Source organism: Chelonoidis abingdonii, chromosome 3 (assembly GCF_003597395.2).
Source record: "Chelonoidis abingdonii isolate Lonesome George chromosome 3, CheloAbing_2.0, whole genome shotgun sequence".
In the NCBI taxonomy this organism is placed as follows: domain Eukaryota; kingdom Metazoa; phylum Chordata; order Testudines; family Testudinidae; genus Chelonoidis; species Chelonoidis abingdonii.
In genome coordinates this window covers 88,144,615-88,160,752 of record NC_133771.1, presented here as the reverse complement: position 1 = coordinate 88,160,752, position 16,138 = coordinate 88,144,615, and the positions used below count along the sequence as shown (strand labels likewise).

The window sequence follows — 16,138 nt, the reverse complement described above, 5'->3', positions numbered from 1 at the left end:
GTTCTGCGCAGTATCTTAGCTGTTCCTAGCACTGCACTCTTCTGGACAGAGAGCTCTGATGTTGTTCCTGGGATCTGTTGGAGCCATTCACCCAGCTTAGGAGTCACAGCCCCGAGTGCTCCTACCACCACTGGGACCACTTTGGCCTTCACTTTCCACATCCTCTCTAGTTCCTTCCACGAGACAAGAGAACCTGGAATTGATATATATATATATATATAGCTCTTAAATTAGATAAGGCACTCATTGAACAGAACTTGTTCATTTGGGAGGAGAAATTGCCTAGATGGTTTTGAAATTGAATTTTATGAAAATGTGATAAATAACATAGGCATAGGTTCTCATTTTCCACAGTATATATATTTTTCCTCTCTTGTCCATATATTGTTCCATTTAATTATTAATTGCAATTGATCTGCTTTTAGCTATAATCTTAGGTTAGCTTTAGAGAATTCTCATCCTCGATGTGAATATTGACTATTCTGTCATTATGAGAAGCTTATTTCAAATTTATTATGGATGCATATAAAAGTTATTCTAAATCTACCTATTACAACTCCAGAAACATTGCCCAAATCAGATATTATACAAATCAGACCTCTGCTTTAGTTTTCATTCTCTTCCATCCTCTCACCTTGATTACTACATTTCCTCATTCATGGTCTCCATGTCCCAACTCTTCAGACTTCATTTTATCCAAAATAAGAGCGCTTGTGTCCATGTACTTATCCAGAAACAAGAAGCTGTCACTCTCAGTGCAAGTCTACGCTACCACTTAAGTCAATCTAATTAACATTACTCGGGGTGAGCAACAGTTTAGCAGAAGATAATCATTTTTGCTGATGACATAGCTCTTCTGTATAACCACTCAACTAACATGCAAGCAAAGATCAAAAGGCTGTCCAGCATCACAAAATATAGGGTTAATATCAGCTCTCAACTCAAGCTTTACATTAGAAGGCAAAGGAGTACGGGAAGTGGGTCAATTCACATACTTTGGCAGTAAAATTCAAGCCAATGGCAATATCCAAAAGGAAAGAATGTCCTGAATTAGCAAGGTGGCAGCTGCATTTACCAGCAAGATTTGGTTATTGAAACTACAATTTAAAGACCAAACTATGAATTTTCAACTCGGATATTTCCACCTTAACATGTGAATGCGAAACCTGGAAATCCACCAAAGGTATAGGCAGACACACCTTTGAAAGCAAATGCCCTAGGAGGTTACCAGGTATCAAATGGAATGTATTTATAACAAAAGCTGAGATTTATTAGAATTCAACATCATCTTATCCTGAGAGTTATCCAGAAAAGACAATGGATATATCTGGGTCATGTGTTAAGAATGAAGAAAGAGCCTCTGTCTTGGAAGGCATGCCATTGAACTGCTGGTGGAACATGTAAAAGAGGCTGACCAAAAGAATCCCTCCACTGTGTATGGGAAAATGTGTATGGGACTTCTGAACAAGGATGCAATGAGTGGCCCTGGAGAGACCGGGATAGCGGAGCCTTCTTCATACTCTGAGTGACGCTTGATGGTGCAGGAACAATTCAGATAGTATTTAACAGTGATAGTTTAACTGTTTACTGTAGGTTTTTGGTTATAATGCATTCGTTCTTTTCTGAAATGCACAAAGTAGATTAAATGTTGCTTTCTTTATCTAGTTACAGTAAGTGATGGATGATTTATTGCTGAGTACCTTGGGTTACTTCCCTCTTACTTGACACTGAGTTCCTTCAAAAATATTGTGTGTACACAGTATAGTATATTCTAGGATTGTTTTGGAAAGGAAAAACTTAATTCCATCACTGCAGTCACCTGAAAACCAAAGTACTGCACAAAGTTATTGGGCAGACACACAACAGGTGTTAGTTTTTCCTGCAAGGCTATTTATATAAAACATTTCAAGGGTGTTTGAGGAATTGGTATTTTGTGAAACCTAAACTGCTGCCAGCTAGAATTGACAAATTACCATGAGTTAAAAGCCATGTAGCAGTCTTGCTTATGTTAAGTGTTCCCTGAATTGGAAGACGAGTTTTATCTGTGTCTAGTTACTATATCTCTGTCTGGTCTGCACTCTATATTAGCTGTTAAGATTAAATAGAATATTCCCCAGAATTAATGTCCAAAAATAAACTGGTAAAGGCTCTAGCTGATACAGACTGAGTAGTCTGATCAGAAAGGCGTTTCATTTTTATAAACTAAGTTTTAGTTTCTAAAATTGAAAGGAAGCACTAATGCATCCTTAAAAGTTTTGGAGTGCATTTAGTGGTTTTGAAAGTGAGATTAATAGTAATGACTTGAGCCAGACACAGGGGCCAAATCTATATGTACTGAAGCCAGGGGAGTTATTCTATTGCGGGTTAGGAAGGAAGATCTAATGGATAAGGGTCCTGGACTGGAACTTGAGGTGTCGGTTTAATTACTGGCTTAGCCACAAATGTCATTTGTAGTTTACAGCAAGTCACTTAATCTACCTTGTGATTCAGTTCCTCATTTGTAAAGTGAGAATAATATTCATAGCAGTGTTGTGAGGATAAAGTCCATTAATTGTAGGATACGGATATAGAATAGTGTTGAAGGACATAAGTAGCTACATAGATTAGATTTCTCCTGGGGTGAATTTAGCTCTGCATTTGAGGAGGCTGACCAAGCTTCCCATACAGCCCTCCAAATGCACTTCATTCCTGACATAAAAATTTGTGGATTTTCAGTCTTAAGCAGAGACTGCCAGTCATGTCAATTTATGTCATATTTTGTGGTAGTTGGCTGATACTGGTAAATGAGGAGCTGCAGTGAGACTGTCCATTTACCAGTATCAGCTGACCATCATAAAATGTGACACAAATCAACACTGAAAATTTCATATATTCTAACCCAGGATTGGAAAAGCAAATTCATTATCCCCAGTGCTGTCTACATTAACCGATACCTTCCACTACCACTTCAGCTTCTTCTTGGGCTAATTTTCCCCCCACCAAGTGTAATGACTGTTGAATCCAGGTTCTTTGATTTTATATTTCATATTCTGTTATACAGAGATACACTATTACAGGATAATTAGTGTGGCTAACAATATTTTGGATGGTTCAAGAAAGGGCATATTGCATTAGGCAAACAAAGTTTTCCAAAGCAATAACCCAGTGATGTGAAGCCATAATATTATGAAAAATTTCTCCCTCAATGAGCAATAAAGACAATGTTCCCTGGGCAATATAATCTTTCTCCATTCTGTTCACAAAGGTCCATTAGTTCCACACACTTTCTACCCAACTCCTTCCTATCAGAGGGGTAGCCGTGTTAGTCTGGATCTGTAAAAGCAGCAAAGAGTCCTGTGGCACCTTATAGACTAACAGACGTATTGGAGCATGCGCTTTCGTGGGTGAATACCGACTTTGTCGGATGCACGAAAGCGCATGCTCCGTTATGTCTGTTAGTCTATAAGGTGCCACAGGACTCTTTGCTGTCTTTAAAAAAATGTTTCCATTTCATATTCTCCCCCAATCCTAAATCATTACAGTGGCTCCTAACTCCTTGGGGCTTCCCTGTTTTTTCTGCTTGGTAGCTGTTCCTCACAACAGCAGCTGTGATTGTCCTACGGCCTCTGGCTCTGGAGTAGCTGGTTGAGTGGGAGTATTCTCCCTCTGGTGCTGGACAGACACTTAGGAAATGGTTCCTTTTAAGTTGGGCAGGTTTTCCCTAGATAGGGTAGAGGAGTGGATTTCCCTAGGTTTCTGGGCAGAAGAGTGGGGATTCAGGCCCCCTCCCAACACCAACTCTTTGGACTATGGCTGCTCAGGCAAGCGTCAGCAGCAGTGGTCACAGGTCTCTCAAAACAGCAGCCATTTAGTCCCATCTTTTCCTCCCCTGAGCCTTGTCATGCACTGCTGTAGCAACTGGTTAGGGAGTGGTGCTGCGGGGACTGTGCAGTGCATTCCCCATTCTTGTCTACAAGGACTGTGTGAGGACATAAGGGAGTTTCTCTTGCAGCTGCTGCCACAGTCACAGCAATAGTTGAGTGCACTTAGAGAGTTGAAAATGTTAACAAGCAGAACCAGACTTAGCATTTTGCGGAGGGTTACGAACAATTTTTTGGTCACTGCCTCTTTATCCCTCACCTCTCCTGTCTCCTCCACACCACTATGCAGGGCTAGCCTAAGGATTTTATGTAATTCTTTGGAGTATGCCCAAACATAACTTACTTATTTAAATACAAAGTATAGTGGGATTGTATCTTTAGGTCTGCTCAGCCTCCTGCTGCAGAAATGGGTCCCAGCTGCAAATTTCTGTTAGTCTCAGAAATCTGTTATCACTTGTGTTTTCAAGGCTCCCTTCACAAGGAATTGGGCTCAAAACTTACTTTTAAATAAAAAGATTCTCTTTTAGAAAGCCAAAAGTTTGCATTCATTAACAAAGGGTTCCTGCAAGCCACTCCTCCAGCTCATCAGTGCAGTAATAAAAGTGTGTGTTGAAAAGGTTCAACTACTGGGTGCTGTCCACAGAGTGCTACCAAAGTTTGTTACCAAGTTGTAGTCTAGATATCAGCACTTGATCGAAGATTATTCTTTGACTTGTGCCAACCTTTACAGCCATCTAAGGGTACAAAACCCTGATGCTGAGATATTTTAGCTTTCATCAGTTTGAACTTCAAATGTAATTATTACAGCAATATCAAATATCTCTCAGTGCTGCACTGCGCTCCAGATGACTACCTCATTCTCAAAATATGGATGGGATTGCTTCACAGACTGCCTTTCTGGCATTAGTGCTTTCACAACCTGTCCAATTTAGTTACATATAAGGATACAAGAGTTACTCTCAGGGTGTATATATATATAATACAATGAATTAATGTAGGATTAAACCCCTCAGTAACACAAAGACACTAATATATTGTAAAGCAAAGCACTATGCTTAGAAAGAAGATAAAGCCCTGCTCTCGGTGTCTGTCCTGTCTGAGAGGTAAGATATCTCTTAATCCTTCCTCCCCCATGAAGCTGATATGGCAGCTTAGGCATTAAAAGCTTTATATAGCTCCCACAAGGAGTCAATAGAAAAACGCTTGTTGGCTTCACTGTGAATTTAAACAAGCACCCATTTTTCTTATTATGACTGATTCCACCAAGGAAGAAGCCTTTTCTCACCTTGGCATAACTGAGGAACATACTGGCATTATAAAACTTGAAACTGGTGGCAGAGAAGTGTAATAATTTATTAAAGCAGTTGCATGGGAATATGTGAGAGATTAGAGACCAATTTCCATCTTAATTTCACATGAAGTTAAGCTCATAAGAACAGTATTGTGTACATCACCCCAACATATTGTTCAATTTAATGTTCTGTCTTTAGATTAGAAGAGAAAAATGGTAATTTCCTTTCCTTTTCAGCGGTTTATATATACATCTTCCTCAGTTGTCAAGTTTCAGAAAACATGGGTAAAAGCAGTACCCTTCTGTGATGCTTTAGGAGTCAACCCACCCCAGTAAGGGGTTGTGTCACCATCTGTCCTCTAGCCCTGGGTGCCTCTGTGCTGTGCAGCTTTGGCTCAGAGCTCTGATACCAGCAATGTACTTTCAGCACAAAATGGAGTCACCCTGACTTCCGCCAGCCTGGTTACTCCTTGTAGTGCAACACCATCAGACCTTCCAGTCCTGAGTTTCCCCAAAACCATCTCCCTGGTAGTGTCCAGTCCCTCTTGCTGGAACATTCACAAAAGCTTACAAGTTTGCTTCTCCTTTAAAGAGAAAGGACACAACAGCTTATTAACTTAACTGGGGTTAACACAGCCTTGCTTCCAATCACAGCAGTGAGTTGGTTTATAGTAAAACAAGTTTAACTACATAAGGACATAGATTTAGGTGATACCAAGTTAGAAGTAGTAGGGATAGAGATGGTTACAAAGAAAAATGAAAATACACTAGCAGGACTGAAATTCAACCAACGTGAGCCTTCTTGTTGAAAGTTTTTTCAACATAGTCATTCCTCCAATGTGGCTGGCTAGTCTTTAACCAGGATCACAGAGCCCAGTGTGCTTGGTTTTCTTTGTCTCCTCAGGGCAAGGCTAACGTGGGGGGTTCTCTCCCTCTCTTTTTATACTTCAGTAAGCTTTGAAATGTATTATTCTGAAATGTACTCTCAGATTATGTTCCTTTCCCTTGCTGGGTGTTGAGGCCATGCTGGCTTCTTCCCACTTGTGATTTTTTTTACAATACAAATGCTCTTCCTGCAATCTCTGATGCAAATGAAGAACCCACTGTCCTGGCTTGAGGTGTCAGACCCTTTCTTTTGTCTTCATAATTATTTTTAGATTTTCTGTACATATATCATAAAAGAAGATTAATAATCAGTTACTACTTTTCCAGTAATATATTACATGCCCCCTTTTGGATAAATATTATAACTGTATGTGAGGTGCACTGAGCTGGTCAGTCCAGCTGAGACTCATTGCTATATACCAGAGCGCTCCATGCCATCTGGTACTGGAGTGCTCTTCGACTCTCACTTTTTACAGCGTATATTACTCTGTGTGCATTCAATATCTGTCTGTTTCCTGGAGTATGCCTTATAGTGGCATCTATATACTTATGAGGGATGTGTCCTTTTATTAACAGAAAGTCCCAGGGGAGAAGCCACGGCAAAGAGAGTAAGCAGCTTGCCCAAGTCCCAAAATGGAGTCAGTGTCAGAGCCAGGATTAGAAAGTAGGAGTTATGTCCTTCCAGTCCTATGCTTAGGCCACACCCTCCACAGTCACTTTAAAATTGCAAAGCATAACGTGATTTTAAAGGGCCGCTCATGCTTCTTGGAAATCTTCATAAAACATTCTGTTACAAAACAGTTTTGCCAATGCAGTATTTCTTGCATAATGTTAATTCCTTCATCATTATAGGGGGAGATAAAGCAATCCCTATATTTGGGCTGCCTAACAGTTTCCATTATAAAAGATTCTTGTTTACTTTTCTGTGAGAAGCTCTCTGACATCCATTATTTGCAGCAGCCCTATGATATTTGGTGAGGAAATCCCATGAAATCCCATTGTGTTTTTGGTGAGAAATAAACTTTAAAATGGCCATTTTCCTTCTCTCACTTGTGTCTTAGGAAAATTTTGATGGCCTGGCAAAATAGTAACTAATCACATTTTCTGAGGCTGAGCTGATGTTTCTGGCTCAACATCAGCACGTGCTTTACTGAGAACACCTGGAAACAGGAGTAGCAGGGGGTAGGACAATACTCCTATCCTACCTGTGGTTCCAGTCACCCATGCCCCCGTCTGGCGGTCCCACGCGGGTTAGAAAAGAGAGAGCCAGACCAGGATTCAACTCCCCGCCAAACCCAGCAGCTGGCCCTAGCAACCCAAATTCCCTGCCCCCTGGGGCACCAAATAGGGCTGGAACTCCTCCAATCCTCAGGGAGGGAGAATTGGGAGATAAGGTGAGTAAGATGGGCCAATCCCCCCTGACTCAGCACATGGTCTCTCTGGGGTAACAACCAGCTCCTACTGCCAGCTAATGGTAGCAGCCTGTGAGGCAGTGCTGAAGGCTCAGGGTTCAAACATTGGTGCTGCATGATGGGAGTATTGTTATAGTTATACATAAAATATTTTTTTAACTTTTTTCTATTTATTTTTTAAAAGTGTAGGAAATTCCACACAACCAATCTATATTTAAAAGAATATTATTTAGGTTGTAAGACAGGCACTTGAAAGTTGGAAAATTCCTGATTTACAGTTGCCCACATGACCTTAATTCTTGTGCATTATGATACAGATTATGATCGCATATCCTACTTTTCCCCACAGGTTCGCTGGCTCATTCAGTGCACAGAGTGCACACACAAGGTGACAGAATTAAGGTTGTGTAGGCAATCCTAAATCTGGCATTTCCTAACTTTTGATTTTCTGATTTTGCGACTTAACTACATGAAAAGAACAATATCTTTTTGTACATAATTTATTCTTTACATAAAAAAGACTGTTCTTTAGGAGTTCATCTGTTCCTGCTGCTCATTCCCCATGTGAAGTCATAACTCAATGCTTGCCACTGTAATTGAATGTAATGTTGCAAACAAGATTGACTGGAGATGCCTAATATACAGGCATAGAGATGGAAGTAGAAGAGTAGACATTTTGACATGTAAGGAGAATTCCTTCTAAACAGAGTGGATGAAATCCTGGCCTTGTTGAAGAAAATGGGAATTTTGCCATTGACTTCAGTGGAGCCAGGATTTCACCCAATATTTTTCAATATTTTTCAAGAAGTATGAGTGAGAGTTTAAAACATGACACCAGTAGAGGCCTTAAGGGAAGTTTAGAATACAGGCCAGTTTAAAGAAGTGGTGATAAAAACAAACAAATTGCAAGTGTATTTAAACATTAGATACAGACTCTTGGTTTTATATCTTTCATCTACATTTGCATGTCATGGTTTTGTTCTATCTAATTTTAAATTGGCTTGGTCCTATATATGATGACCCTAGAGACCACCCATTCTTGTGATGAAATATTAGTGTTAAATACATAGTTACTAGCTATGTACATTCTCCAAATCTCTGAGAAGTGGGTTGTTTGACAGAACACTAACTTGCTCATCATATTTTCACAGTACAAATTTCAGTTCCTCAGTTCTGTTCCTTCCAGGTGCTGTTTGTTAAAGCTTCAGTGAATATTTGCCAACTTCTAGATGAGAGGTACCAAAAACTCCTGGCCCATAGCCCATCAGCATCACTGCCTGCTTCCTGGTGAAAAGCCTTTCATAGGCTAGCTCATGCAAACCTGTCATCAGATCGGCATATGAGGCGTCACATTCAAAAGAAAGGTTCAATAACCAACCTTTTCCAAGAGCCATTCTTCCAGTGCTTAGAGAAATAAAATTTAAAGGTCTCACTCAAAGGAATAGTTGACAAACTGTCCTTAAAAAAAAAAAATGGATTTCTTTTGTAAATTAAGGACAAATATTTCCCCCATATCAGAAATATCGAAAAGAAGTGAGATTTTTTTCCCCATCTTTAAATATTTTTATTACATTTTATCCTATCTTTAAGTATTTGAAGAAATTATGTTTAATAACTGTCAGGCTGTGTTTCTGTAGTATCATAATGTGTCTAGATCACGTGGGAGCCCCGAATTAATATACTAAGATTCAGAATCAAACTGTACCATATCAGTAGCTGAATTGAGTACATGCATGCTGCTTGTATGATCACACAGAAACTTAAAACAGATTATATCCTTGCCAGTCTACACTGGGTTGTATGTAAAATTTGGAATGATTTTTTGAGTAGTATCTATTTTAGTGATTGTAAAATCTTTATGAATTGTCCTTGGACATTACGAGTATACCTGTTACATAGAGCCTATCTCTTTTTTCTTTCTTCTCTCACTCTACTCCATGCTGAACAATTTTTTTCTTGCTTCAGCAGCCCCCTTCACCAACACTGCCTTGATCCCTAAATCCATGTCAACCAATAAAAAATGAAACCCGTACCGCAAGCAGAGTTTTGAAAAGGGAGAAGTTCCAGATTCTCCAGGAAGTCCGCTAGGGATTTTGCAATAGCTGTTGATTTTATGCGGAAAACATTCAGATATTGTGGTAATGGGCTGAAGGATAAAACTCTTAAACAGATTAATAGATTCATAGAGTTTAAGGCCAGAAGGGACCATCAGATTATCCATTCTTACTTCCTGTGTATCACAGGCCATTTCATTTCACACAGTTGCCCCTGTATAACTTTGTTTGGCTAAAGCATATCTTGAAGCATCCAGCCTTGATTTGAAGACTTCAAGATATAGAGAATACACCACTTCACGTGTAGTTTGTTCCATGGGTTATCACCCTCACTGTTAAAAATTTGTGCCTTATTTCTAATTTCAGTGCATCTGGCTTTAAGCTTCTGGCCATTGGTTTTTGTAATGTCTGTCTCTGCTGAATTAAAGAACCCTTAAATACCTGGTAGTTTCTTTCCATAGAAGTACTTCTACCCTTCATTCAAGTCACCTCTCATTCTTCTTTTAGATAAGTTAGACTGGGCTCTTTAAATCTCTCACTGTAAGGGCTTGTCTACATAAGGAAAAGCCCAGAATCTACAACTGCTGAATAGCTATTCTGCATTAACTCCCATGTGGACACCCTTTGTTAGTGCAGAATAAGAGCCTCCATGTAGAGAATTAGTACTGACTAGTTATTGTGCTTTAAATTCAGACCCTAGCTATTTCACACTAATTTCCCTTTGAATTCCCTGTGTATACTTACACTTTAGCTACAGTGCTAATGTGACATGGGTTATGCAGAATGGGTCCTAATTTAGCAGCTATCCTAAAAAGCCATTATTTCACACATTTCAAAGCTAGGACATTGCCAGTCATAAACACTTTCCAATAATATGGGCATACAGGCACTTAGAGGAACAGCATATAGCCAGTGAAAGTGGATATATTTAAAGTCTGTTTTCTCAGTTATAAAACAACATGAGACGCTTTTAAAATATGTGGATAATAATTACAATAGTGAAGACATTACAGGTGGGAACTGGGAGACTGTCAGAAAAAAAGAATCTTACACTGCAGAAGGGAACAGACTACTTAGTTATTTCCTCCAACGACAGTTAGTCCACCCTCAAAGCTATGGAGCAAAGTTAGCGGGAGAGAGACTGGTTGGGCTTGGGGTTGTTTGAGGAGGGGAGAGAGCCTGGACAACTATGAAAAGCAGAGTTCAGAAGATTGAGGTAATGGCCAAGTAAGCATCTGAACTTGAAATTTGCCACTTCTAAATGAAACCTTTTATAGATAGAATTATTTCTGTTTGCCATATCCTCCATCCCAAAATGTACTATAAGCTATTCTTTTACAGTATTTTATCAATGAAATAAGAACCATTGTCATGGGTAGATATGTCATCATCTCTCAGTCTTCACCATAGCATAGGAAAAGGAGAGTGGAAGATAGAACCAGACTGACAGGGAAAGTAATGTAATTTGGTTCATGGATCAGGATATTACCATTTACCAAATGAGGGAACATTATGTGCTTTCTCTGCAGAAATGTATGGAATCAAGTCCAGGCTGCAACGTTTTCAGTTTCTGTAGATCAAAGTTGGAATATAGCAAGAATTTGTTACTAGAAAATCAAATATGGGTAAAATTAATGTAGTAAAATAAAAAACTTGGCTATATTAAGCCAGCATGTCCCTTGTTACACTATTTTGCTGAGCTTCTAAAACCTTATATGCATTGCTACCCTTCTAGTTTGGAGGGAATTGTGCTTTTGGTCCTGGGGGCATAGAGGAGCAGAATGAACACTGTCCGTGCTTTAGCTGCAGTAGCTCAAGAGCGGTGAAATATCCCTTCTCCTGACCTTTAGGGATAGGGAAAGGGAAGAACCTACTGTGGTAGACTTTTACTGCTTCTTTTATTATTTCGAGGTGTTTTACAACTTATGTATTGTAAATATTATAAATATTAATTAAACCTGTTGTTTTAATGCTGTATTTTATATGAGGTCCCTGAAGCAGGAAAGGCGGAGAAGCAATATATTTTATATTCGAAAGACTTTTTAAAATCTCATTTGAACATTTAGTGCTCAACCCTGCAAACACTCACTTCCAAGGATAGTGGTTACTGTTGTGGGTCTAGTCTCTTTGGTTTCAACTGGGGTTAAATGGTGTACTAAGGTTATAGCTACACTACCGCAGCTACAGCTGCTGCAGCACCACAGCATAGATGCTGTCTACATCGATGGAAGGGCTTTTCCGTTGATTACAGTTAATCCATCTCTCTGAGAGGTGATAGAATCCTTCCATCAACCTAGCCATGTTTACACCAGGGGGTAGGTTGACATAGTAATATAGTTAGGTCAGTCTAACTTTTAAGTATTGACCAGGCCTAACTGTTTACAGGATTGGATCCATGTGGTAGATAAAGGCAGGAATATCTTTTATTTTTTATAAAAAAGATGAGACCCAAACTGTTCATGATTGATTTAATTCAAATAATCCAGGAGATACACTGGTGTGTATAGGGGCACTTGTACTGAAGGAGCTTCTACACTATTTCCAGAATTATTCCTTCTCTAGAAATACCACCTATGGTAGATAATTATCACAAATTGCCAGTATTATACAAAAGCAGAGTTGAGAAATGTGATAAGAAACATTCCTAATAGCAGGCTGGATTGATTTAAATCAAAGCGACTTAAATCACAGATTTTAATCTTGTTCTGCATTTATACTTTTTAGTTATTTTCCTAAATAAAGGTTGGGTCTCCTTTGCTGGCAACCATTAAAACATGTTGATTTGCAACTAAATAGCCTTTACACTAAATTTTGTGGTGGTGTGGGCTTTTTTTGTTTTTTTTTTTTTGCTAATAAGATGGGTATAATATATATCTATACATATTTATTTAAGCAGTTCTATAGCTTAAATCATGTTTACTTAGATTCTTAATTTTTACATTTCATATCTTTTTATCAGTTTTGTACATGATTTGTCAAGTTCTGTTTGGATAGAAATTAAAATTCAATTAAAAATGCAGAAAACATTTTAATTTTTATCTTTAGTTAGCGCTGGATACAGAAGACAAGTTTATCAAAATAAGTTTTGCATTGAAAACTAATTTAATTTTTAAACAAAGGAAGTAGTATTCGTAGTTCATTAATTGAACTGATTGTTTCTGGTCATCACATCTTTCAAGATTTTAGAACTTGTAGATTTCATCCTCTCCCAGCTGTTTTTTTTTAAATATGGAAAGAAGAAAACAAACTTTCCTGCTTTTTTTTCCCATCACTTAGCTGGTTTTTTAACTTTGAATGAATTAGTCATTGAGATGAACTAGTAAAAATAAACTGAAATAAAAAAATATTCTTTCTGCACCTGCAGAAGTGGCTACTGATTTCAAAAGCTGGTTTAGCGCTTCAGTAAACCAGGATGTTCCAGGTGGTTAGCCAGTGATTTCTGCCAGTTCAGTGGTTTGACTTTCTTTGAAAATTGGCAGCAAACATGTATTGCTTAATTTTTAAAAAAATAAACTTAAATTATTTTAATAGATTATAGTAAGTTTAGACCTTAATGTAGGTTGTCATAATTTCAGCTTTACTTATGTTTATTTTTTTAAAAAATAAGCACATATTTAATTTGAATTAGAAAATCCAATTTAAATTTAGAAAATCTGATTTTTAAAAAATAGTTGATTTTTATCGACTCTGCCTAGCAGTAAGGGCAATTAAGCAGTTGCAGTAGTATCTGCCAAGGACATGTTTTAGAGCAGTTACATAAAGCTAAGGATTAGTGTAGAGAAAATCCTAACCCACTTGGATTGCAGTTCATGATTCCTTTTCTAGCTGTATAAATCTGTGATTCTATAAAAAATAAAAGTTACAGATTTTCTATAATTTAATAAGTCTTTTAAGGATATTTTTGGTAATACCCTAAAGACAGTTGAAGGAAATCCCACAAGAGGCATAACAGGCTAAACTCAGGAATTATTAACTGCACATATAAAATGTAATGACTGAAAAGCAACATAGTTAAAGTACTTTCATGTTGCCCAGTAATCCATTTCTTGAGTAAATGAAACATTACCTGAAATGCTGAGTTTACAGCCTGTGTGTGTTTAAAAAAAAGTTGTTATAGAAAAAATTCCACTTGTTGCTATGGCAACTTTTGTGAAGTCACGAGGACAGAGAAATGTAATTTTTCTGTTTATCTATATCACAAAGACCCAGGATGCTTGAATCCATCCCCACCTGTAAACTGCCTTACTCACAGCTTAGCTCATAAGGGAATAGACTTCTAAAGTTTAACGTGCAATATCTGAGGAGGTTTTCCAGGTCATCTTTGCCACCAAAAGGAGATCACTGATTTCATATGTTACTTTTAGTGGAAGAAGTTAAACGCCTCATGTAAGACTCAATGATTAAGTCTTTTCACTTGACCCACATAGAAATTATGTAAATACCAGGCTGCCCATGCTGCAGAAGGAGATAAAATCTTAAGAACAAAAGATATTGTTTTCATGCGAATACCCCTAATAATAAAATCAAAGCAAGACAACACCTGAGAATGACCTAATTGTGTATAAAAGTAATGGGATGAAATATTGAAAGGGAAAATTTAAGATGACCATCAGGAAAATGTCTGACGATAAGATGTTGACTTGTGGAATAGTATTTCTCAAAGTAAAGCAATTTGGGACACTGAAAACTAACTGGAGGAAATAATGCAAAGGGTACTATGAGGAAAAATTAAAAATTATTTTTCTAGTGGTGCCTAATTCAGCTGCCAGTATTTTTTCCCCATCCTCAAGCCCATTGCTTGACTATTTTATATTTTTAGGGTGCTTAGCATAATGTAAGTTTGTTGTAATACAATAAACTCTAGGACTGTTGTTAATGGAGTTAGCTAGATCAGATATAATCTATAAAAGCAGCAAAGAGTCCTGTGGCACCTTATAGACTAACAGACGTATTGGAGCATGAGCTTTCGTGGGCGAATATGCACTTCGTCGGATGCATGTGCTGGAAATTGCCACTACATGCATCCAACGAAGTGAGTATTCACCCACGAAAGCTTATGCTCCAAAACGTCTGTTAGTCTATAAGGTGCCACAGGGCTCTTTGCTGATTTTACAGATCCAGACTAACACAGCTACACCTCTGATATATAATCTATAGATTTATTTAACATAACTGAAATTGCTCTTCTGGTAGATTTTGCTTTGAATAGCATATTAACATGACAGAACACAAAACCTTTTTGTATCAAATTAATGTTACTAGACTTTGCTTTCATTGAGATGATCAGTCTGTTGTACTGTTTATTAATGCACTTGCTATCAAGCTACTGTAGAGTACACTGCTGTAAAATGGTTCCAGTGGGCATTACTGAGCATGTATCAGAGTCTTTTTAATTGGTTGAGAAAGCTACAGTCTGGCTTCATTAGCTAAAATTTGGATCTTGCTTTCTTCATTTTATCTAGTCTGCATTCTTTGCCCTGTCACACGAGCTGTTGTAGTTTTTCCTTATCAGTATATATTTGATTGCCTTGTAGGAATTGCGTGAGAGTATCTGATAGAGCTATTATTTCAATCTATCCTTTTTGGAGCATTATGTTCTGTTTTAGATAATCTTCAGGACATTCAAGTGATTAAGTTGTCAGCAGAGATTGGGAGGGCTTCTGGTGTAACTCTGAATGTATTGTTATACTGTGTTAGATTGCTAGAGTCCAACTTCAGACAGAATTTACAAGACTGTTTGTTTGATTTGGCTTGTAACCTAAAATATGATGGTCCAGTTATTCCATTTCCCGTGTGTTAATTTATTGCATGTTTTAAATTATTGTAATGAATTTTCATGTGAGTTATTGTGTCTTTACTGTGTAAAATAGAAATCAGGCTGATGGAATATGGTCAATTCACATAAATTATCTTCTCTCTTTCCTAGATATATGGGCAATTGGGTGTATATTTGCTGAGCTATTGACTTCAGAACCTATTTTTCACTGTCGTCAGGAAGACATCAAAACGAGTAATCCTTTTCATCATGATCAGCTAGACCGCATTTTTAGTGTAATGGGATTCCCAGCAGGTAATTTACTTTCATTAAAAGGTCAGGCATAAACCCTTTGAGTTGGATTTTGTTTTAAAGGAAATTACTAGCTCTGTAACTTCATAAAAGCTGGCAGTATGATGGATGTGGAGTCCCTGCCCAAGAAAGTGGCGGGACTTGTGGAATAACAATACAGAACAACGAACATAAAATGTCAGACAAATATTACAGATTATGTATATCATATTATTTAACCTGCACTTTAAACTGTCCGATTGCTTTATCTTTTCTAAGATAAAGACTGGGAAGATATAAGGAAGATGCCAGAATATCCTACACTTCAAAAAGACTTTAGGAGAACAACGTAAGTGATTATACCACAGATAGTGGTTAGAAACTGCTTGTAAAAGATACACAGAAATCACCACTAGAGATTACCTTCAATTATCTTCTGTCTTGTTTAGACTTTGGAAGAGTATTATTTGGATTTTAAAAGAATGCTAGTGTCCATCTTTTAATGTTGGCAAGAGTTTTTGCTCAGTAAGTCAGATCATCCCCTGCACTGGTAGTCAAGGAAGGGAAATGGTACAGGGAGCAGCATAGTC

The 16,138-nt window shown here is 37.9% G+C and overlaps 1 protein-coding gene across 3 annotated transcripts in view; it reads left to right on the top strand.

Moving 5' to 3' along the window:
* Window positions 1-16,138, top strand: part of CDK19 (cyclin dependent kinase 19) — a 239,786-nt gene that overhangs the window by 192,473 nt on the left and 31,175 nt on the right. For all 3 annotated transcript variants that reach the window (XM_032762555.2, XM_075063895.1, XM_075063896.1), the window contains 2 exons: window positions 15,429-15,572; window positions 15,828-15,897. In XM_032762555.2, the coding sequence (XP_032618446.1) occupies window positions 15,429-15,572; window positions 15,828-15,897 (214 nt within the window). The remainder of the gene's footprint in view (window positions 1-15,428; window positions 15,573-15,827; window positions 15,898-16,138) is intronic.